At 46.7% G+C, this 21,716-nt stretch overlaps 1 protein-coding gene across 1 annotated transcript in view; it reads left to right on the forward strand.

Moving 5' to 3' along the window:
- Positions 1-2,863: 2,863 nt before the first annotated feature.
- The window catches only part of PARP12 (poly(ADP-ribose) polymerase family member 12), a 43,039-nt gene continuing 24,186 nt past the window's right edge, over positions 2,864-21,716 (forward strand). Inside the window, exons 1-5 of the mRNA XM_059933230.1 lie at positions 2,864-3,604; positions 7,401-7,536; positions 10,276-10,576; positions 12,910-13,008; positions 18,379-18,502. Coding sequence (XP_059789213.1) covers positions 3,276-3,604; positions 7,401-7,536; positions 10,276-10,576; positions 12,910-13,008; positions 18,379-18,502 — 989 coding nt within the window. The 5' untranslated portion in view covers positions 2,864-3,275. The remainder of the gene's footprint in view (positions 3,605-7,400; positions 7,537-10,275; positions 10,577-12,909; positions 13,009-18,378; positions 18,503-21,716) is intronic.

The following is a 21,716-nucleotide window of genomic DNA, read 5'->3' on the forward strand; positions in this document are numbered from 1 at the left end:
GGTCTCCACTCTAGCCCCACTTGCAGCTGATAATCCTTCTTCACATCTCTCTGGGAAAATAGAAGCCTGAATTAGTTTCCCAGGCTGCGATAACAAATTACCACAAACTGGGCTTAACACAACAGAAATCTATTCTCTCACAGTTCTGGAGGCTAGAATCCGAAATCAAGATGTTGGCTGGGCTGTGCTTCCTCTGAAGGCTCCGAAGAATCCTTCCTTGCCTCTTCCTAGCTTCTAGTGACTGATGGCAATCCTTAGCTTTCCTGGATTTGTAGGCATCATTACAGTCTATGCTTCCATTGCTATATTGTAAGCAGATAAGGTAGGGGATCCCTGGAGAAAGAAAACCAGGCATGGCTTTCTTTTTTTTTTTGGCCGCACCGTGTGGCATATGGGATCTTAGTTCCCCGATCAGGGATCGAACCCATGCCTGCTGCACCGGGAGTGTGGAGTCTTAACCACTGGACCGCCAGGGAAGTCCCATGGCATGGCTTTCTTGACACGAGAGAAACCATTTTAGGCCTAAGCCATTTTGAGATCTAGGCCTGGACACAATGCTTGCCCTTGAACAGGTCTCAGTAATTATGGTCTTAAGGGAACACAAGAACAAACTGTCACTAGACAAGAGAAGTAACAACAGCAAAGATAACAAATCAGTTGTAAAGACTCCCAGTTCTGTTTCAATGGTAAAGACTAGTCTGAAGCACTTACTTGAGCTGTTTTGCAGAATTTAAACCCCCCTCAGGTGCTCAACCACCAGATAAACTGGAACCTAAGGGATGATACTGTTGTCCTTTTCTGAACCTCATGACTTCAACTAAAGCTTGGGCTCTGTCAACTTTGCCCCAATTCTATGCTGACTTCTGCTCAAGCCCTTTCATGAATATGCACTTACCCTTAGCTTAAAACTTCCCCAATTTTGCTGTTTGGGGAGACACTGCTTTGCGAAAGCTCTCCGGTGTTCTCCTTACTTGCTGCAGGTAATAAATCCTTCCTTCTCCCAGTCGATCTTTGGCTTGGTTGTATCTTTTGGCTCAACACCCAACCAAGAAACGAACCCAGTTTTCGGATAATAGCATCATCCTTCCTTTCTTTTTTAAAGAATGTTATTATTACAAAACAATACTAAAACCAGAATTAAAATTTAAAAGTTAAGGGAATTCCCTGGCGGTCCAGTGGTTAGGACTCAGTGCTTTCATGGAGGGCGGGGCCCACGTTAAATCCCTGTTCCAGGAACTAAGATCCCACAAGCCTCGTGGTGTGGCCAAAAATAAATAAATAAAAGTTAAATTAAAAATAAAATTTTATTAATAATTAATTTTTTACACAGTTAAAAAAATTTACCCAGCAATCCCACCACTGGGTATATACCCAGAGATAAACATAATTCAAAAAGACACATGCATCCCAATGTTCATTGCAGCACTATTTACAATAGCCAGGTCATGGAAGCAACCTAAGTGTCCAGCAACAGATGAATGGATAAAGAAGATGTGGCACATATACACAATGGAATATTATTCAGCCATAAAAAGGAACGAAATTGGGTCATTTGTATAGGCGTGGATGGACCTAGAGACTGTCATACAGAGTGAAGTAAGAAAGAGAAAAACAAATATTGTATATTAACACATATATGTGGAATCTAGAAAACTGGTACAGATGAACTGGTTTGCAGGGCAGAAATAGAGACACAGATGTAGAGAACAAACGTACTGACACCAAGGCGGCGGGGGGTGGGGTGGGGAATGAACTGAACTGGGAGATAGGGATTGACATATACACACTAATATGTATAAAATAGATAACTAATAAGAACCTGCTGTATAAAAATAAATAATTTTTTTTTAAAAAAATAAAAGAACAATTAAAATCCAAGAGAAAAATTGTCCCTCATCCCATCCCCTAATTAATTCATTTTTATTTGTCTGTGTTACTATCTACTCTTGATCCATACACTTAATAGATTTTTGCACTTTCGTAGGAATACTATAAATAGAATTTTATGTTCATTTTAAGTTAATGTAATACTATAAGTATCTTTCCCGCACAATCCTTGCGCCCCTCAACTTTCCTTTCCCACTTTTCCTGTACCTCCTACTGCATACTCTCTCCAACCAGTGTCAGTGCCAACAGCACTGGGTCCTTCCTCAGCTTTCTCGACGCCCATTCAAAAATATCCCGCCACATTCACACACAAATGGGATTCTCTTCTTGTTATCGATTTAAACATTTTTATACAGCTTTCTTGTTTCACTTAACAACACATCGTGGATGTCTCTCTAGGTCAATAGGCAGAGATTCAATGCACGCTGGTTCGAGCTGTGTTAAGAGTCTGGACAACGATCAACCGCGTTGCTCCCAGAACCCTTCCCCCTCCACACAAAAGCTTTTATACATAACTTCTTTATCGTTCCTTTTACTTCTAGAAGATTCTCACAAGAGAGACTGCTGGGTCAAAGGTCACGCACATTAAACATTTTAATAACTATTCCGGGATTACTATCCCAAAGGGCTCTCTCTAACACTTCACATTTCCATCAGCAACGCTTGTGAGGGTCCCTGTGCCCCCGATGGCCTTTAATATTCCATCTTCACTCAGCAGGGGTGGGGAGAAACGGCTTTTCTTTTTAAAAGGATATACCCTTTCAAGTTTAAAATAAGGGATTCACTGCCTGCACTGAAAAGAAGGCTAACACTGAAGCCCGTTTTCCAATTCGGCGTGATTGCTTTCCCCTGGCGGGGCCCCTGTTCCTCTTCCCAGTTTCCCTGAGCGTCGTCTAGGGTTTGGCTTCCGCGACGCCGCCCGGCCGTTTGCAGGGGGGCGTCCCCTGCCGCTCCGCCTAGCGCCGGGGGCAAAGGTGCGGGGTCCGCTGGCCGAGCTACTTCCCGACGCCCGGACTCTGAGGGGGCGGCGCGCGCTCCCGGGCGGCCCCACCCCTCCTCGTCCGGGCGAAGGCGCTTCGAGAACGCCGAGCGCGGCGCCCAAGGCTGTGGTGACTCTTATTCTTTCACCACTTTGAGGGACCCGGCGACGAATCCCCGGGACGCCGAAGAAGCGGCTGCGGAGTCCCGACGGGGCGGGCGTGAGGCCTAGCGCCGCTGTGGGCGCTGGGGCCGGAAGGCGCCGAGCCCCCCTCAGCTGCGGGCCGGGGGCGTGGCGAGGCCGGATTCTGTTTCCCCCCCGGCCCTGAGGAACTTTCGGTTTCGTTTCCGGCCGGCGTCTCCACCTCCCGGGAACCGCCCGCGCCCCTTCAGTCTCAGGCCCGACGGCCATGGCGCCAACCGCACTCCTCCGTGAGGTGACGCAGGTGCTGTGCGCGGCCGGGGGCGCCTTGGAGCTGGAGGAGCTGCGGCGCCGCTTGCGGCCGAGAGTCAGCAAAGATCTGCTGGAGCGGCTGTTGCGGGAGCGCGGGCTCTTGGCTGTGGCGCAGCGGGCGGCCGGGGCCGGCGCGGCGGCCGTCGAGCGTGTGGTGCTGGCCGTGTCGCCGCTGCGCGTGTGCGGCGCGTACCAGGGCCCGAAGCCGGGCTGCGTGGGGCTCTGCGCTCAGCTGCACCTCTGCAAGTTCGTGTTCTACGGCAAGTGCAAGTTCCTGAAGGACGGGTAAGGCGCCGCGCCCCGGAGCCCGACGGCGGGGAGAGGGCCTCTTCGCTCCCAGCCCGCTCGTGGCCCTTCGTACATTCGGGGGCGACAGTGAGGTGGCCGTTCCCTGGCCTCTCCCCGGAATTCCCTTCAGCGAACATTTATCGAGCGTTTACTGAATACCCGGAACTGTGCGCCGGACTCCGCGTCGAGCGGTGTCCTCTGGGCCCCTGCGCTCTCGGAGAGTGACTTAGAGCCCAGCAGGGGGTGGGACGCCCTGCGGGTGGCAGTACCGGGGTGGGGCCGGGGAGCGCTGGCCGAGGGAAGAGGGAGGCATCTCCAGAAGGAAAGGGGCTGCGGCTGACTTCTGCTCGGAGCTCCAGGGCGCCCCGGGCTCCAGAGCTGGCCGTGAGGGCCCACGCGGAGGCGGGCTCTCCGCCCAGCAGCCGCGGGACTCTTCTGAAACCTTTCTCACTTGCTTACAAGCCGGCAGCGGCTTCTGCTGCGTTTAGAATAAAACGCAAGCTCCTTACCGTCGCCCCCCGTGTCCCTCAGGGAACTGGTCCCTGCCGGCCCTCCTTCCTGGTCCCCTCCCTTGATGCCCTTCTGGTCCTGGGACACTCCCAGTCTTTGCTTATCCGGTGATCTCCGCTCTCCTGGACCGCCATTCCTGGTTTGCTTGGTGTATCGTTCAGGACTCGACTCAGGCATCACTTTTCTTCCTCTCCATCACGTTGTTCTGTTTACTTTTCTCATAGCGCCCGTCATGGCCGCGCGTTCCTTCAGTAGAACTGAAAACTCGGAGAGCAGAGGCCCCTCTGTCTTGGCCCTGGCTGGCTTTTCCCGGCCCTCAGCTCTGTGCTCTGCGCCCGGCAGGTGCTCAGTGAGATTTGTGGAGTGGATTAATGAGGTGACTGCTAGAGAATTTGGACCTCACCCTGAAGGTGGTGGGGCCCGTCAAATGGCAGGCGAGTCGCCATCAGGTGTGCGTTTGAGGAAGAGATCTTAGTGGTGCGGGGGCTTATTTAGAGGAGGATGTGATGCAGACCTGTTAGGAAGCTAGTCCAGTTATTTAGAAGAAATTAGTTTCTTTTCTTCTTTCTGCCGTAACATGGTAGACATTATTTGTTGCTCACGTCAGGTCTAAGGGTAAGGTTTAATAGTCAGCATGGGGTATGGACCTTGATGCACGCAGTCATTTAGGGACCCAGGCTGGCAGACCTAGACTCTGCCCCCCTCAACCCATGGTCTTAAGGCCATCTGGGTATCAGGTTCCAAGGAGCAGGTGGAGGAGATGGAAGGTAGAGAGCTGGTGGGAGGTTTTTATGGGCCAGGTCTGGAATGGTAGCTATCTTTCTGTCCGTGTCACCTGCACCACAGGATGTCTCGTGACTCTGCCTGGGTGCAGGAGGAGCTGGGAGATGTGGTCCCTGGGAAGCAGCTGCCCAGAAATACCCTTAAGAGGAAGGGACATATGTGTGAGAAATTCGGGAGAGTTGGTGAGAGGGTGGTGACAGGATCCGAGAGGCGATGACTCATTTTTCTTTATTAATGTTGACTCAGAGCTGACTTCCCTTTCTTACTGTTGACAGACAGCGGGAGAGGGTTTTGTTTTGAAGCGTGCCCAGGGGGTAGCTATCCAGGTCTGAAGCTTGGGAGGATCGCCAGGGCCCTGAGATGCTAGTTCTGGGACTTGCTGGGCAGTGTATGCCGTGGCTGCGGCACCGGGAGTGGGTTGGATCCGGGGTGGAGGCTGAGAGTGGAGCCCTGGGGCTGCAGGGGCTGGTGGAGAGGCGGCACCTCCGGGTGGAAGGAGGAGCACACCTGGAGAGGAAGGCAGACACAATAAATGGCGGATGGAGGGACCTAATGACGGGGATCACTGGTGGGTCTTGTTAATGTCCGTAGTTGGTAAAATAAAGATGGCAGCCCTATTAGGCTAATCCCCAAAATTTGGGGTCAGATTTTATTTGTCTTGGAAATCTGGTATTTACTGGCCTGCAAGATCCTGAGTTTTCTTCTTTTTTCCCTCTTCCTTGTGGTTTACACAGGACAGTTTGTTGAACCTTCCTTCTCTGGCTGTTTCTGGGTTGCATAAGGGAGAGTGGGTGTGGTCAGCTGCACATTCTATACTTTCCCTGGGAAGTTACTTGTTTTCCTCAACCACAGGGTCACCTGTCTCAGAAGTAGATCATCACTGCTGCTTTTGTTCATTGGTGACAGCTGGGGAGGGTCCTAGGTCCCCGATTCCATCCTGTGCTTAGGGGGCAGTGAGCACAGTGGTTAAGAGCCCAGCTCCAAGGCAAGCCTGCCTTGTCTCTACCCTGGCTCTGCTCCTTGCCCGCTGAGTGATCTTGGGCAAATTACTTTTTATCTGAGCCTCAGTTCCCTCATCTGCAGAATGGGATAGTATTACCCACCTTATAGGCTTGTTGAGGACAGTATGAGTTAACTCACAAGACATTTAGGCAAACCCTGGTTTGTGGTAAATGCCCAATGAGTTTTAGTAGCCATCATCATCATTGTAATTACCAAGCCCCTCTGCCTAGAATGTTCTTCCCTGCTCTCCGTGCCTGGTTCCTCAACCCTAAGTATTTGGCTCAGGTTTTATACCTTCCAGGCACCATCCCTTGATTGCTTCCCCACTTCTGTCAGGCTCAGGTGCCCCTCTCTGCGCTGATGCATCCTGAGCACAGCTGACCTTGCACTTCCCACAGCATTTTAGAGTCATCTCAATGTCTGTGTCTCCACTAGAGAGAAGGAGAGGGGTTGGATGACTCCAAGGTTTTCAGCCTGTGCAGTGGAAGAGGGAAGTTGCCCTTTACTAAGATGGGGGAGCCCGTGGGAGGTGCAGGTTTGGGGGAGTAGATCCAGGGGTTCAGTTTTCTTTTGAGATGCTTATCATAGGTATGGCAGTGTCTTGAGTCAGGCAAATGCTATTTACCTGACTCTTCTGGGTCCTGTTGACGCAGGTGATCATTTGAAGGCTTATCTTTGGATCATTGGGGCGTGGTGCCAGTCCCTGGCTCACAGAGAGTGTTCAAGAGGGGCTTGTTGATCAAAAGAATGCAGGAGGGGAGCAGAAAAAGGGCTGGGCCTCAGTAGTGGTGCGTGCGTGCGTGCGTGTGTGTGTGTGTGTGTGTACATGCCTGTAACCATAAGCTGTCCACACTCATTTATTCAGCCAATGTTAAATGCCAGTAAGTGCCCAGAGACTGGCACGCTGTGACTCTGGGGGAATGGCCCCATCATTCTCATCAAAAACCTGCTGAGAGGTGCTGCCCTGGGCCTAGAACTTGCAAGGCACCATCTCTTCCTTTGTAAATAAGCACTATGATTTTTCATTGCATAGACATGCTGGTTTTCTCTGGTGTTTCTAAACAATGTCAGGAACTATTCCTGAAAAATTTTCTTAAAGATTGTTTTTACCAGCTGTATTAGTTTGCTTGGGCTGCCGTAACAAGGTACCACAGACTGGGTGGCTTAAACAACAGAAACTTATTTTCTCACAGTTCTCGAGGCTAGGAAGTCAGAGGTCAAGGTGGCAGCACGTTGTTGTCTCCTGACACCAACCTTGGCTTGTAGATGCCTTCTTCTCCCTGTGTCTTTACATGGTCTTCCCTCTGTGTCCTGATCCCCTTTTCTTATAAGGACACCGGTCAGATTGGATTAGGCCCCCCAGTGACCTTATTTTAACTTAATCACCTTTTTGAAAGACTGCAAGTACAGTCACTTCTGAGGTACTGGGAGTTAGGACTTCAACATAAGGGTTTTGGGGAGACGTTTCAACTGTGACCCCAGCCCTGCTTCTTTGCAGGAAGGACTGTAGGAACGGTCACAACTTGACGTCCGATCACAACGTGAGCGTGCTGAAAACTCACGGCGTGGACCACCTCAGCTACAGTGAGCTCTGCGTGCTCTTGTTACAGAATGACCCCTTGCTCTTGCCGGAGGTGAGTGCCGGGAGAGGGTGGGCCTGAGTGTAAGTGATGAGGGAGGGACCAGGAGGTGGGAAGACAGGGAGACATGGCGGAAGAGAGGCCAAGGGCCCCACTGTGATCGCTGGGGTCTGCCTGGAGGGAGACCTGGCCTGAGTTCCCGGCTCTGCTGAATTTTAGCCCTGTGATCTTGTGCCAACCTTGCTCCCTCTTGAAGCCTCCTTTCCCTCTATGTCAGTTGGGCTGGTACCTCCTTTGCAGGGCTTCTGTGAGGTTGGGGGAGCCCGTTTGGCCAGTGGCTGCAGCCAGTTGTTACACAGAGCGGAGCGAGTGAGAGATTCCAGCTGGCCCCTCCCTGTCTAGCAGGACTTAGAAAAATGCAGGTACTGCCAGACCCCGGAGGTCTGTGGGGAAGTTTTCTAACTTGGGTTGATGTGAACTCTCATACTGCATTTCAGACAGTAACCACCCACTTGTTTTGAAGCTCACTGCAATGGTCATGGACTAGCTCGAGTCCTAAGAGAAGCGGACCCCAAGGTGGGATTGGAAGTGTGAGAGATTTACTGGGGAGGGAGCAAAGAAGGTGGGGAAGCCTTCAGGTGGTGATGGTGCTCTGACATCTGTGGCCGGAGGAGGGGCAGGAAAGGGACCCGGTAGGAAGAGACCCCGCCTGCAGTGCAGTGCTCAGAAAGCTTCCGCCCAGCCAGCGAGAAGTTCGGAGCCAAAGCCCCTGTTGGTGGCACCCTGTGTCTCCCCAGAACCACCTGCCCGGTCGCTGGCTGAGAGCAGCCCTTGGGAGCGCCCTGTGTGTAAAGAGGGCGGCTGCAGAGGGCAGCAGCTGGGCCGCGAGTTGCCTGTGCTCTGTGGCAGGTCCGAGCGGTCGTTCTGTGGCCAGCACAGGTTCTGTGGGATGCCCTGGCACTGCTTCTTGGATGAGGCGACAGGGATTAGATGGATATATTTTAATGACAGTGCTTCCTTCTTACTCAGTTGAAACCTCCCATTTGAGAAAGATGCTACATAGCAAATGACTGGCACATAACAGGTGTTAAGTGTTTTCCTTTGCCTTTTGAAAACTAGTATAGATTTAATTCACCTATATTGACAATCCATTACAGACGAGGCACTGGTGGTAAGGAGGTGAAAGACCCTTTCTGCTCTTCTGGGGGGCACAGCTACTGGGTGGGACAGTAGCGGATGATATCATCGGATGATAGCAAGGTGCTGTTGTAGGTGCTTTAGCAGGAGTCGGTGCTCTGGTCCCGGGGGCACAGTTTGGGCACCGGGGAAGGTGCCCTGGATCAGATGGTGCCTGCTCTGGGTGCTGGAGGGTGAGTGAAGGATGAAGGTCTGGGAAGAGGGAGGCAGAGATCGGGAAGCCTACCTGGTCAGGGCACAGTGTGTAGGTCGGCACGACCTGGACTTAGGGGGAGGGGAGAGAGAAATGCGAAGGTGGAGGCTCAGCCATACAGCCTCCTGCGTCACAGGCAGGAGTTGGGGCGAGGTTGTGTTGGGAGGGTAGGCATTAACATTTTGGAGTGATCACCTCGGTAGTGGTATGAGAACTGAATCAGCAGGTGACCGGCCTGGAATGCGCAGCCTCTGTCTCCTGGGGTGTGTGGGGTGCTTCAGGACACAGTGCCAGCACACGGGGGCTGTGACCAAAAGCTCGGATCCAGGGCGGCTTTCATGCCACGTCCGCTGCTCTCAGGCTGGCCCCCTTATCAGTTGACCATTTGGGGGCCGCCACCATGAGTTGAGCACCCACTGTGTTCCAGGCATTGTATTAGTCACTTGGTATATTTCTTATTAAATTCTCACAATAGCCCAGCAATGTAGGTGGCATTATTCCCATTTGGGGGATTAAAAAACGGAATCTCAGAGCTGGTGAGTGGCCTGCCCAAGGTCAGACAGCTTGTAAGTGGCAGGATCAAGGTTAGGGCCCAGCTCCCTCTGATCTTTTCCCTCGGGGCTTCCATTTCCAGAAGGGACCCCCTGCTGATCTGGGCCTGGGTTCTGTAGACCTCTGTTCAGTGTAATGCCTGTGAGTTGAGTGGGTGGGCCCTTGGTGGTCTCTGGTTTAGTTCCCATCTCCAAGAACGTGGAATGTAGAGGAAAAGGAACAGTTGATTCAAATTCAAGCCCCACCTTACCAACAACCCAGTCCAGCAGGTACTGTATGTGCCAGGTGTGTTAGACAGCTGTGTGACCCAGGGCAAGCCTGTTAACTTCTCTGAGTCTCATTTTGCACTTGGGAAATGAAAGGGCTGTATTTGGCTTTCTTGAAGAAACTTTAAAGCCTCAGAGCCTCTTTGACCTAGAATTGGAGAAAAAAAGTGCTGGGAGAAACTGGGTCCTGGGTTAGAGAGAGTTGGTGAATCAGTGGGGGCAGGGGCTAGGTAGCGTGTAAGGTTTGTTAGTAGTGTAAGGTTTGCTGTGCGAGTTACATTAAAATGTTTTCTCATGTGAAGGGAGCAGCTCTGATCAGCTGGATGTTCTTTGGATTTTCCCGGCGGAGGGGCTTGTTCTGAGCAGTCTGCTGTCCTCCCCGGTCCCATTTACCAAGGGCATGTGCTAGCGGCATCCATCTAGAGTGAGGGATGTTCTCAGAGCTGTGCGACCAGTGTCACGACGGGATCGCAGCCTTGGCTAGGTCTCTGGAGGAACCTCTTTCTCTAGTAGGTGGCTCAGTAAGGAGGTGGTGTTGTGTGAGGCCTTTCTAAGCTGCTGTCGTTTTTCCTTCTCTGTTAACAGATCTGCCTTCATTACAACAAAGGACATGGACCCTATGGCTCTTGTTCCTTTAGAAAGCAATGTGTCAAACTCCACATCTGCCAGTATTTTTCACAGGGTGAATGCAAGTTTGGCACTGGCTGTAAGAGATCCCATGATTTCTCTAATTCTGAGAACCTGGTAAAACTGGAGAAGTTGGGCATGAGGTCAGAGCTGGTGAGCAGGCTGCCTTCCATTTACAGAAATGCTCATGACATCAAGAATAAGAGCTCTCCCTCCATCAGAGTGCCGCCTCCTCCCTCTTGGTCACAGGGGACTTCCGGTAAGGCTCTGGGCTGGGGCTCCTGGATGCCAGCTGACCGCTAAATGGCATGTGTGACTTTGGGCAAGTCTGTGCTGCTTCTAGTAAAATGCAGTTGGCCATCCCCTCCTAGCCGGTGGGGATTGTGAAGATGAATTGAAATCAGAGCTGTGAACGAGCAAGACATTCTAAACAAATGCCGACTGGTGTCGAGGGTGGGTGAATTCTCTCTGGGCCTCATCTGCACAGAGATGGGAGATGCTGCTTCTCCCTATCCAGTCTTCTCTCTGCCCCCCTGGAGAGCTTGTTTTCCAGTGAGGGACCCCAGAGTTAATGCCATGCTGTACAACTCTGGGGCCATCCTTTGCATTGCATTCTGTTTAGGTTTTTTTTTTTTTGAATGAGTGAATGAAGCATATTTATTTACTTATTTTTGAATGAGGCATATTTTAATTTCAGCTCTCTTCTTGACATGAATGGATTTTTTTCGTCATTGCAGATTGACTTTGTTCACCGCTCATCTCTAGACGGTGCCGACCACAGTAGGCACTGAGACATTTGTTGAATGGATGAATCTGTCAGGAGACTTGTTAAAAAATTTTTTTTGAGAAATATCAGGCTTAGTGACAGGCAAATGGGGGAATTTTGAGCAGAGATTGTTTATTTAATAAGCATTTCTTGAGTACCTGTTGGTTGGGACGTGAATACCACGGTCCCTCAGGGAGGCTGTGATGCCTTGGTGTCCTTTGGATTTTCACAGTATCTGCTGTTGGCTGGCCATTCTGATGATCCATTTTCTCATTCAACAAATTTGAGTCCTGGCCACGTGCTGGCCACGTGCTGGCCACTGTCCTGGGCCCTGGTTATACCTTGGTGACTGTGAGCCGTGGCTCCCCCCCCCCACTTGTTTGCTGTAGTGATAATCCTGGATTTTTAATAGAACACTTCCTAAAATACCAGTGCCAGGATGATCAGCAAACAAACTTATCACTCTAATCTTACCTGATTTTTATATTTGAAAGTTGTCCTCGTCATATGTTTTTTTCTTTACATTTTCTTCAATTATTTTTGGTTAGTTTCTTTCAACAGTAAGAAGCCTAGAAGCAAACAGGTTTTGCTTTAAATAGTTTGTTAAAAGTGTCATTTGGATTATGGCCTTGTTAGAAAGGGAGGGGAGGGTACCTGCGCCTGGGGGGAGAGGGAGGCCTTCTCTAAGGCTCCACAGGTGTGGGTTTTAAGGTGCAGCCTGTGGCTGTCTGAGGGGCCTATAAAACAACAAGGGAAGATGAATAACAAAATAGGGAGGGTTTGCTAATGAGTTTTATATGCTTATACGGTGGCAGTTGGGGCCCACCGAAATGTAATTATTAGGTAATGGCTCATAGAAGCACTTCTAGTAAAGGTAAACTTTGAGAGCACTTGCACGCTCTTGTTTGTTATATTACAGTATTTTTTGAAAATTATTTATTTTTATTTATTTTTGGCTGTGTTGGGTCTTCATTGCGGTGTGCGAGCTTCTCATTATGGTGGCTTCTCTTGTTGCGGAGCACCGGGCTCTAGGCACGCGGGCTTCAGTAGTTGTGGCTTGCGGGCCCTAGAGCGCAGGCTCTGTAGTTGTGGCGCACGGGCTTTGTTGCTCCGCGACATGTGGGATCTTCCTGGACCAGAGCTCGAACCCGTGTCCCCCGCATTGGCAGGCGGATTCTTAACCACTGCGCCACCAGGGAAGTCCCTACAATTTTTATAATTAACCTAAATTAGGTTTCATTTTGAATTGTGGGCTTTCTGTTTATTGTTATTTTTTTCTTGGTATTGGCACCCGATTCTAATAGTTCATTGACAAGTATTTGCTTTTGCAATCAAATCTAGTTTATAAAATGCAGCCTTCACTTGCTCTCTGGGCTCATCACATCCGTAGATACAGAAGGAAAATGTTGGTTAGTGGTTCCCCCCTATTAAAAAAGTATCCCAGGTTCCACTGTTGAAGGCTTCTGATTGTGTCAGTCTGAGGTAGAGCCGGGCACTTCTGTTTTTAAACAGATCTCCTAGTGAATTGGGTGCACAGCCAGAGTTGAGAAAAGACTCACCCCTAGCCCCCAACCATGACGTCCTGGATTTGGCAAGCAGCCCTGTGACCTTGGGCTCCCTGATTCCTCCCTAAAAAGCAGAGGACCCACCTGTATGTCTGAGGGTGCTTTCATCCAGAACTTTATAAGATTTTGTGAGGTTGCCTTGCCCACTTTTGCCTCATGCAGAGGGATGAATGAATCCTTTTTTCTCTCCTTTGTACCTTGAACTACCCCAACCCCATGTCAGAAGCATCGGTGATACATCTTTGCAGTGTTTCTTTGTAGAAAGAAGAGGTGCAGGTTCTGTGTCCCCAAACACTGCCAGCCAAGAGGAGAGTGATCAGATTTGCTTGTTCCATATCTGGAAGAGTTGTAGCTTTCAAGGTGAGTCAGGGGAAACCCCTTCATCCATTTGTGGGCGGGATAACTGCTTCTGGTTCCCAGAGCTCTGCTCTGACACCACCCCTCGAGGTCCTCTCCCCACCGCCGTCCAGAGAGGGTCAGGCCATCTTAATTGTGAGCTGGTGGCACTTCAGTGATTTTGTTGGGGAGTTGAGGGTGGTAGGAATTACTTGAGTTTCTAAAAATCAAACTGTGGATGGAGAGCATGACCATTTGGTTCATGCAGCAAATGAGTGTCAAGTGTTGCCCCTTGGTCAACTTAGCATGAGGTCACAGACCTGCAGAGACACTCGGATGCCCAGTCTAGTGTCCCTTATGGAGGGAGGTTGTAGTCTCAGAGATAACTTAGAACCTGGGAACGCCTTCCCTCAGGAGGAAACACCTGTGTTCACTCTTGGGGGATCAGTATTTATTTAAGTTTGGGGTTTCTCTCCACATTCTCTCTTTTATCAGAAGTAGCAAATCTTGTGTGTGGGTGTGGGTGTGAGACTGTATTTTCACTAAACCTTTGTTCTTGCTGCTGTCTTGGGCTTTGATTGAAGAAAGATTCCTTCTCAAATTTTGTGACTCCGCTTAAAAAAAAAAAAAAAAACCACCAAAACTTCCTGTTTTGTTTTCAGTCTTTAAAAACTACCCAAGCAATTCATGAATATTTTCACTTTGTAGAAGAGTGAAATGATACAGAGTAAAGCCTGAAGTCTTCCTTCAGCCTTCTCTGAAGGTAAACACGTGATGTGTGGTCATATTTGTTTCACATATTTTTCAACAGATGGGAGCATGCACATTATTTAACCTGCTTCTTTTATTTAATGGTGTGTCCTTGAGATTTTTTTCTACATTAGTATGTATGTGTATGTCTACCGGGATTTTAAAAACAACTGTGTAGTATTTGATTAGAGTGATTTTTTTTCCCTTGAGCGTCTGAGTACACATGTGTATTTCCATAGATAGATTCCTGGAAATGGAATACTAGGTCAAGGAATATGTGCTATATATACATACATACATATATATATATATATATATATATATATATATATATGTGTGTGTGTGTGTGTGTGTGTATGTGTGTGTGTATATATATATATATACATGTATGTGTATATATATATATATATATAGTCTTAAAAATCAGCATTATTAGATATAATTTACATACAATAAAATGCACCCATTTTAAGTATACCTTTTGAGTTTTGGTAAGTATGTTTGCCCATGTAACTATCACTATAATCTAGATACGGAACAGTTCTCTCATTCCAGAAAGTCCCCTTATGCCCCTATACAGTCGATCCTCACCCCCCGGTTTCCTGGCCCAAGGCAATCCCTGATCTATTTTTTGTTGATGTAGAGTAGATGTGCGTTTTCCAGAATTTTATATAAATGTAATCATACAGCATGTATTCTCCTGTTGTATGGATTAACTACAAGTTGTTTATCCATTTATATGTTGATGAACATTTGGGTTTCCAGTTTTTGGCTTTTATAAATAAAGCCTCTATCAGTATTCATGTACAAGTTTTCATGTGGTTGTATGTCTTCCTCTCTTGGGTAAAGACCTAGAAGTGGAATGTCTGATCATATGGTAAATGGGTGTTTAACATTACGAGATACAGCCAGACTGTCTCCCAAAGCGGCTGTATTTCGCCTTCCCACCAGCAGCGTGTGAGCGTGTTGCTAGCTCTGCATCCTTGCCAGCACTTGGTATTGTCAGTCCTATGAATTTTAGCCATCCTAGCAAATGAGTAATATCTCATTGTGGCTTTCATTTGCATTTCCCTGATGAGTAATGATATTTAACATTTATTTTCATGTGCCTTCTGGCCATTTGTATATCTTCTGTGAAGTATCTGTTTAAATCTTTTGCCTATTTTACAGGCAGATAACAGCTTTGTTAAGATATTAAGTATATTTCATATAGTATACAATTCACCCATTTAATAGTTTTTAATATAGTCAGAGTTGTGCAACCATCATCATGGTCAATATTAGAACATTTTCATCACCTCCAAAGAAATCCATAACCATTAGCAGTCACTACCCATTCTTTCCTCCCCCTAGCTCCTGGCATTTACATTATGTCTCTGGGTTTGCCTGGATATTTCATATAAATGGAATCATACAACGTGTGGTCTTTTGTGACTGTTTGGCCCATTTTTTTATTGGGTTGTTTGATCTCTCATTATTGACTTCTAGTAGTTTTGAATATTCTTTATTCATGTCTTTGTCAGATATAGGTATTGAAAATATATTCTCCCAGTCTTTGTCTTTCATGTTCATTTTTTTTTACAGTATCTTTGGAAGAATATGTTTTACGTTGATGTCCATTTTAATATATTTTTTAATGGTTTGTGTTTTTTGTGCCCTAAAAATCTTTGTCTCTTCCAGGCCCAGGAAAATGTCTCTCCTATGGTTTTTTTTTTTTCCAGAAGTTTATAGGCTTAGCTTTTATGTTTAGGTCTGGTTGTTTCTCTTGATCTGTTTTCTCCAAAAATTGTTTCCTTAGGGGTTGATTCTTCTGTGTGAGTTAGCTGCCTGTCTGTGTTATTTTTCCTCGTGTGTTGGGTGGCTCTTGGTTGTGTGCCCATGTTGGTACTCAAATCCCTGTGCCTACTGGTGGATGCTGATTCTGATTCCAGGCTTAATGGGGAAGAGGCGGTAAGTCTTGCTTGGTTGGTTGTGGGGGCTGCTAGCGTATGTTCGAAGGTCAGGGCGGGGGCTTTGATGGCTTTCTCGCATGCTTCTCTCTCCAGCCCCTGTATCCACACCCACGTGTTCTATGGGACAAAGAACAAGGTTGCTGGGCACAAGCAAGGCACTGATAGGGCACTTGCTCCACTGGGTCCTGATTCCTCTCAGTGCTCTTGTCCGGGTGTCTTTCTTGCTCCTTGTTACACCTGACTCTGAGTTTGTGAAGCCCCCAGCTCCTTCCTACTTCTGGGGTGGCTCTCTTCTGCATATTCTACATGTATTTTTCTCTCTTTGTTGGTTTGGTTCTTACTGCTTCATATTTTTAGGAATTCTTTAGTAATTCTGGTCTTTTGATGGTACTTCTGTTTTCCAGTGCTTTTGGATTTCTTCTTCTCTGTGGTCTGTCATTTCAAGGGAAGTAGGGAGAAAGGGGATGTGGATGTGGGTACTTTGCCAATTTGATTTGGTTTCTGTGACTAACCTAGAAAACCTAGACTTGGGAATGCAACAGTGAGGTGGGGAACGTTGGAAGAAGGGAGGGAAACAGAGAGGGGACAGAAGGACCAGGAAAGATGTAGCAGAGCAGGGGCTTTGCACGCTCAGCGCTGAGCGAGGACTCCGCTCTTGCCATCTTCAGGGCTGCAGTGGCCTGCGTGGCATCGTCCTCCTCAGGGCACCTTCCGGCTTGTGAGCAGCATGGGCTCCATGCTCAGGTTGGATTAAGAGCTAGAAGCCTCAGGCCTCACAGTGCCTTCCCCTGGCCCCTATGTCCTTCCCAAGGAAGTGTCAGCCTCGAGAGGGGTGGGTGGTGCTCCTACCCTGACAGGTGCCTTCTTAAGGGGAGAGCCTTTCTTCAGGCTGTCCAGGACTCACCTGTGCTGGGCTGTATAGATGAGCGGCTGAACTCTCATTCCTCATCATTTCCCTTAGTGCCCTTCAGGAAGAAACAGGAAATCTTATTTGGTCGTGACCTCCGGACCACAGCTGTGGCCTTATCTATTCAGGTCGAGCCCCTGGTTATCACTTTATTGTCCACACCCCTGGTCAGGAGTCTAAGAAGGCTCCGTTTGGCCTGGTGTGAGCCATCCCTGCCCTAACTCTGGACAGGCCAGGACATCCTGACTCCCCAGTGGGGCTCTTTCCAGCCTGGTTGAACTTGGCAGAGATTTCCTTGGTTGGGGTCCCTCCTCCTGTTCTCTAAGCCCTGTCGGCCTGGCCCCAGGCCTGGTCTTCGACGAGCCCAGGCTGTCTCCTCACTTCCTCCCCGGTCCCTGCCACCCCACTGCTCCCTTGCAGAGTCTCTGGGAAAGAAGTGGCATTAAGACTTGCCTGAAAGACTGCGTACGATGTGAGAAAATTTTAATTTTTTTCAGGTGTCAAGTTAGCCATGCTTCATTGTTATTATTTTGAAAGATGAATTAAAAATGTACAAAAGACAGTCAGTAAGAAATGTCTTCGTCACAACCCTTTTCCCCAGCACCCAGATTCCCTTCAGAAAGTCATTATTACTAGTTCCTTGAATATTTTTCCATCAAGATTTTATACAAGCACAAGTGTGTATGTTTAGTCTTTTCTTTTTACACAGGTGCACTTTATGAACGCTGTTTTGTATCTTTTTTCACTTAACTAGATGTTTAATTTTTTGGACTATATATTTTTGTGGTTCAAAATTCAAAACAAATCTCTCCTCATGACTTTGTGCTGCGCCACCCAGTCCTCCGGCAGCAAGGAATACTGTGTGCGTGTATGTGTATTCAGTCCGAGTATCGCTAATCTTATTTTTTCTATTCTTTTACCCAAATAGAGGCATTCCACACCTGTGTATCTTTCTACCTAATAGTGTAAATCCTGCAGGTGTCAGTGTGAAGATTCCCATTGCTCTTCTTTCCTGTCTCTCTTTCCTCTCACAACATTCCTCCGTCAGGATGTACCAGAACCTCACAGTCTATTGAAAGGTAGAGGGAGGGTGTGGGCAGCGTTCCAGGTGAGCGGCCGACATGAGCCAAGGCAAGGCGGGCAGGAGGTGCTAGGAGGTACAGGCCCCAGGAGCACACAGAAGGCATGGGGGAGTAGTTGGATGGAAACCGTAGACCCGGGCTGTGTGTATAATGCCTTCGGGGGGGTGGGGTGTGTTGAGGAGGGGTGAGTAAGTTAGCAGCCAGAAAGATCAAGGTGGGCTGAAACCACACTGCTGACCCACCTGCTGTAGGACCTGCTGGGGTTGGGATGGTTCTGGTAGAGATGAACCTGCTCCTGTTTCTAGTGTGACCACGCCCCATCCAAGTGTCACGTGTATAGCAGTAATGCACGGACAGACGGCCCCTGCAGACATGCAGCCTTCGACCATCTCATGATCAGCTTCTTTACTCTCATGAGGTGAAATTCATACATAATGTAACCCGCCAACACACAGTTTTTAAAAAATCAGTTTAGTGTGTTTAATGTCCTGTTAACAAGGGAGACATAAAAGGAAAGTGTATATCCTAAAATGCATAGTATTTGATATCTAAATGCTCAGGTATGACTGCATTAAAAAAGGCTCCCTCATAGATTTCCAGAATGTTCCCAGGTCAGCAGGCAGCACCACACCCCTTGAGAACTGTGGGTCTGGGCCAGGCTGTGTATTGCCAGTGTGCTCACTTCTTTATATTTTTATTTCAGATAAGTGCAGTAGAGTTCATTTCCATTTGCCATATCGATGGCAAGTCTTAGATGGAGGCAAGTGGAAGGATTTGCGCAAAATGGAGCTTGTTGAAGAGGCATATAGCAATCCTGCAAGAGACGGGTATGAGATATGTCACTTGTGTCTGCTTTGTGCCTGGGCTTTTGTGTGTGGTACGGGAAGTTTAGACACAGTAGGGTTTAGTTTTGATGGGCTTCATACACAGACGCACACACACAGAGTAAGGAGGCGGGAAGCTCCGTGCGCGAAATTGGAAGTTGATGGTCATGCTGGTGGTTGGTGCCCTTGTTGCCCCATCTTCCTCTTTTTTCAGGGAGGAGCTATGGGGAGAGAAGGGGTGGGTACCAAGTAAGTTCTGAATTATTTGATGCTGGGATTGATCATATAAATATATCCTCATTGATTAGTCCAGAAAAGCAAGAGGCAATCATTTGTGAAATTTTTAGCCTTTGCCTGTAAAGTCATACAGCTGAACTACTGTTTATTGTTCAGCCTTTTTAATTTTTCTAAGTATGTCCTAGTATTTTCACTTAGTCAGTTGAGAGTAAATGGGGAAGTCCTGGGTAGCCTTATTTTCAAATGCCTATCATATCTTGGATTAAACTTGCTAAAATGTGTTGCCAAGAAGAGAATTTGAGCCCGTTTTTTGAGTGGATAAAATAAATTTGTGCTTAGGGTGCAATTATGTGCAAATTGCTACTGGTAAAGCATGTGAAACAAATTATCCCCCTTCAGAAGATTAAGTGGCTCACATAACCAGCTCTTATCTACGTCCCCCCTTCTCTTTCTCTTCCTTTTTTTTGGGAGGCTTTTTAAGTTAAAATTTATGCTCGTTGACATGCACAGATATTAAGTATATAGTTCAGTGAGTTTTGAGGAAGGTATGTACGCTTGTGTAGCCAACGCTCTGATCCAGCTGTAGATCATTTTCATCACCCAGAAGGTCCCCTCCTGCCCCCTTCCAGTCAGTGCCCACCCTGTAAACCACCGCTGTTCCAACGTCTGTCAGCACAGATAGTCTCTCCTGTCCTTGAACCTCATCTGAATGGAGCTACTCTGGACTGTTGCCTGGAGGCTTCTCTCAGGGCTCTGTTCTTGACGCTTCTCCCGGTCCATGTGTGCTCAGGCTTCTTTCGGGTAGGTGTTCGGGGGTGCGCCTGCTGGGAGGTAGGCTGGTCCCTCCTCAGTTCTGCCAGGGGATGCCAGATTCTTTTCCACAGTGATTGTACTGCTTCCCACCCCCACTTAGCGGTCTGTGGTGACACGTCTCCCTCACATTTGGTGTAGTCTGACGTCTGCGCTTTTCTAGTCTTCGGTGTAAAATAAGGTCTCCATTTTCATATCCCTGAGTCCTGGTGAGGGCAAGTGTCTTTTCACATGTTCAATGGCCATTTATGCTTCTTCTGCTGTGAAATGTCTGTGCTTGTAGTTTGCCCGTTTTGTTGAGGGGAAAGGTTGTGTTCTTCATTAGTTCTCAAACTTCAAGAGTTTTGGAACTCTTCAAGTTTCTGGGTATTAAATGTGTGTTGAAAATAAATGAACTCCAGTCAGCTTATGATATCTGTTAATGAAGAGAAGTATTTATCTGTCCTTTCCTTTATAGTTTTATACTTTTTTCTTTTCTTTTCTTTTTTTTTTTTGGAGGTTTTATACCTTTTGTGTCGTAAGAAATCCTTCCTTATCCTGAGACCGTAAAATATTTGTCCTGAATTTTCTTTAAAAATTTTTAACGTTTTTAAGAACTGTATTAATCTCTCCTTGCGTGTGGTGAAGTGTAGGTCCAGTTTCATTCTTATGCAGATGAACTGCCAGTTTTTCCAAAGACCACTTTTTAAAAATATATTTAATTAAAACATTTAGAGTTTGGGATTGACATGTATACACTGTTATATTTAAGATAGTTAACCAACAAGGACCTTTTGTATAGCACAGGGAACTCTGCTTAATATTCTGTAATAACCTAAAGGGGAAAAGAATTTGAAAAAGAATAGATACATGTATATGTATAATTGAATCACTTTGCTGTACACCTGAAACTAAGACAACATTGTTAATCAACTATACTCCAATAAAAAATAAAAAATTTTAAAAAAAGAAGTAAGACATTAAAAAAATAAAATGTTAGGATAAAAAAAGTAAAAAAGAAGTATTCAAAAAGTAAATCAAATTGAGACAAATGAACCAAAATATGTATGGGATAAAGGATAAACTGCATAGAGAAGAAATATTCCAAGTGATTTGTTTAATACGTTGTAATTCGACTCTACATCTTTAGGAAGATATGTTCTTACGGACGAAAGAACAGCCAAAAAAAAAGTCTTAAACTCTGCTCAGCAAAAAAATAAAATTTAAAAATTGTGATAAAATAGACATAACTTAAAATTTACCATCTTAACCATTTTTAAGTGTAAGGTTCAGTGGCATTAAATACATTCACATTGTTGTGCAGCCATCTCTACCATTCATTTCCAGAAGTCAGTCAATTTTTAAACCCACCAAAACTGAGCCAGATTTGGCAAAATGTGAATACATTTTATAGCTTAATTTCAGACTTAGATGCTAAGTACTACTTTTGTAAGTAGGCCATCTTTTTTGCACCTGTTTTCAATGCTGTCTGTGTCAGGTGTTGAGTTAGCAAATACACACCCGTCTGTTTCTGGCCTCTTCTGTTTCATTGGTCTGTGTGTCTCTGTGTCAGCATCACACTGTCTCATGTAGAAGAGCTTTACAGTACGTTTAGGCATGTGGTAAGGCAAATCCCCACCTTATTTTTCCTCAAATTGTCTTGCCTCTTGGTCTTTTGCTCCTCTTCAGAAATTTTAAAATCTGCCTGTTGGTTTTCACAAAAAACTCTGTTGTGGTTTTTTTTAACTTGAAATTGCATTGTCTATTATCAGTTTGGGGAGAACTGACATCATAATGATGCCAAGACTTTTTATTCATATACGTGATAGCATCTCATTTAAACGTTCTTTAATATTTTTCAGTAGTTCTCTAATTTTCTCCATTAAGGTCTTGTGTATCTTTTGTTAGATTTTTTTTTTCTTTAGGGATTTATTAGCTTCTTCATTTCCTTTTTCAAAAAAAATTTCTCCAGTTTTTTTGAGAGATAATTGACATACAACACTGTAGAAGTTTAAGGTGTAGAGCACGATGACTTGACACAAGTATATATTGCCAAGTGATTACTGCAGTAGGTTTAGTTAACATCCATCACCTCATATAGTTACCCCTACCCATTTATTTTCTCGTGATGAGAACTTTTAATATTTATTCTCTTAGCAACTTTCAAATTACCATACAGCATCATTAACTA

The sequence above is a fragment of the Balaenoptera ricei genome, chromosome 9, assembly GCF_028023285.1.
Source record: "Balaenoptera ricei isolate mBalRic1 chromosome 9, mBalRic1.hap2, whole genome shotgun sequence".
NCBI classification, from domain to species: domain Eukaryota; kingdom Metazoa; phylum Chordata; class Mammalia; order Artiodactyla; family Balaenopteridae; genus Balaenoptera; species Balaenoptera ricei.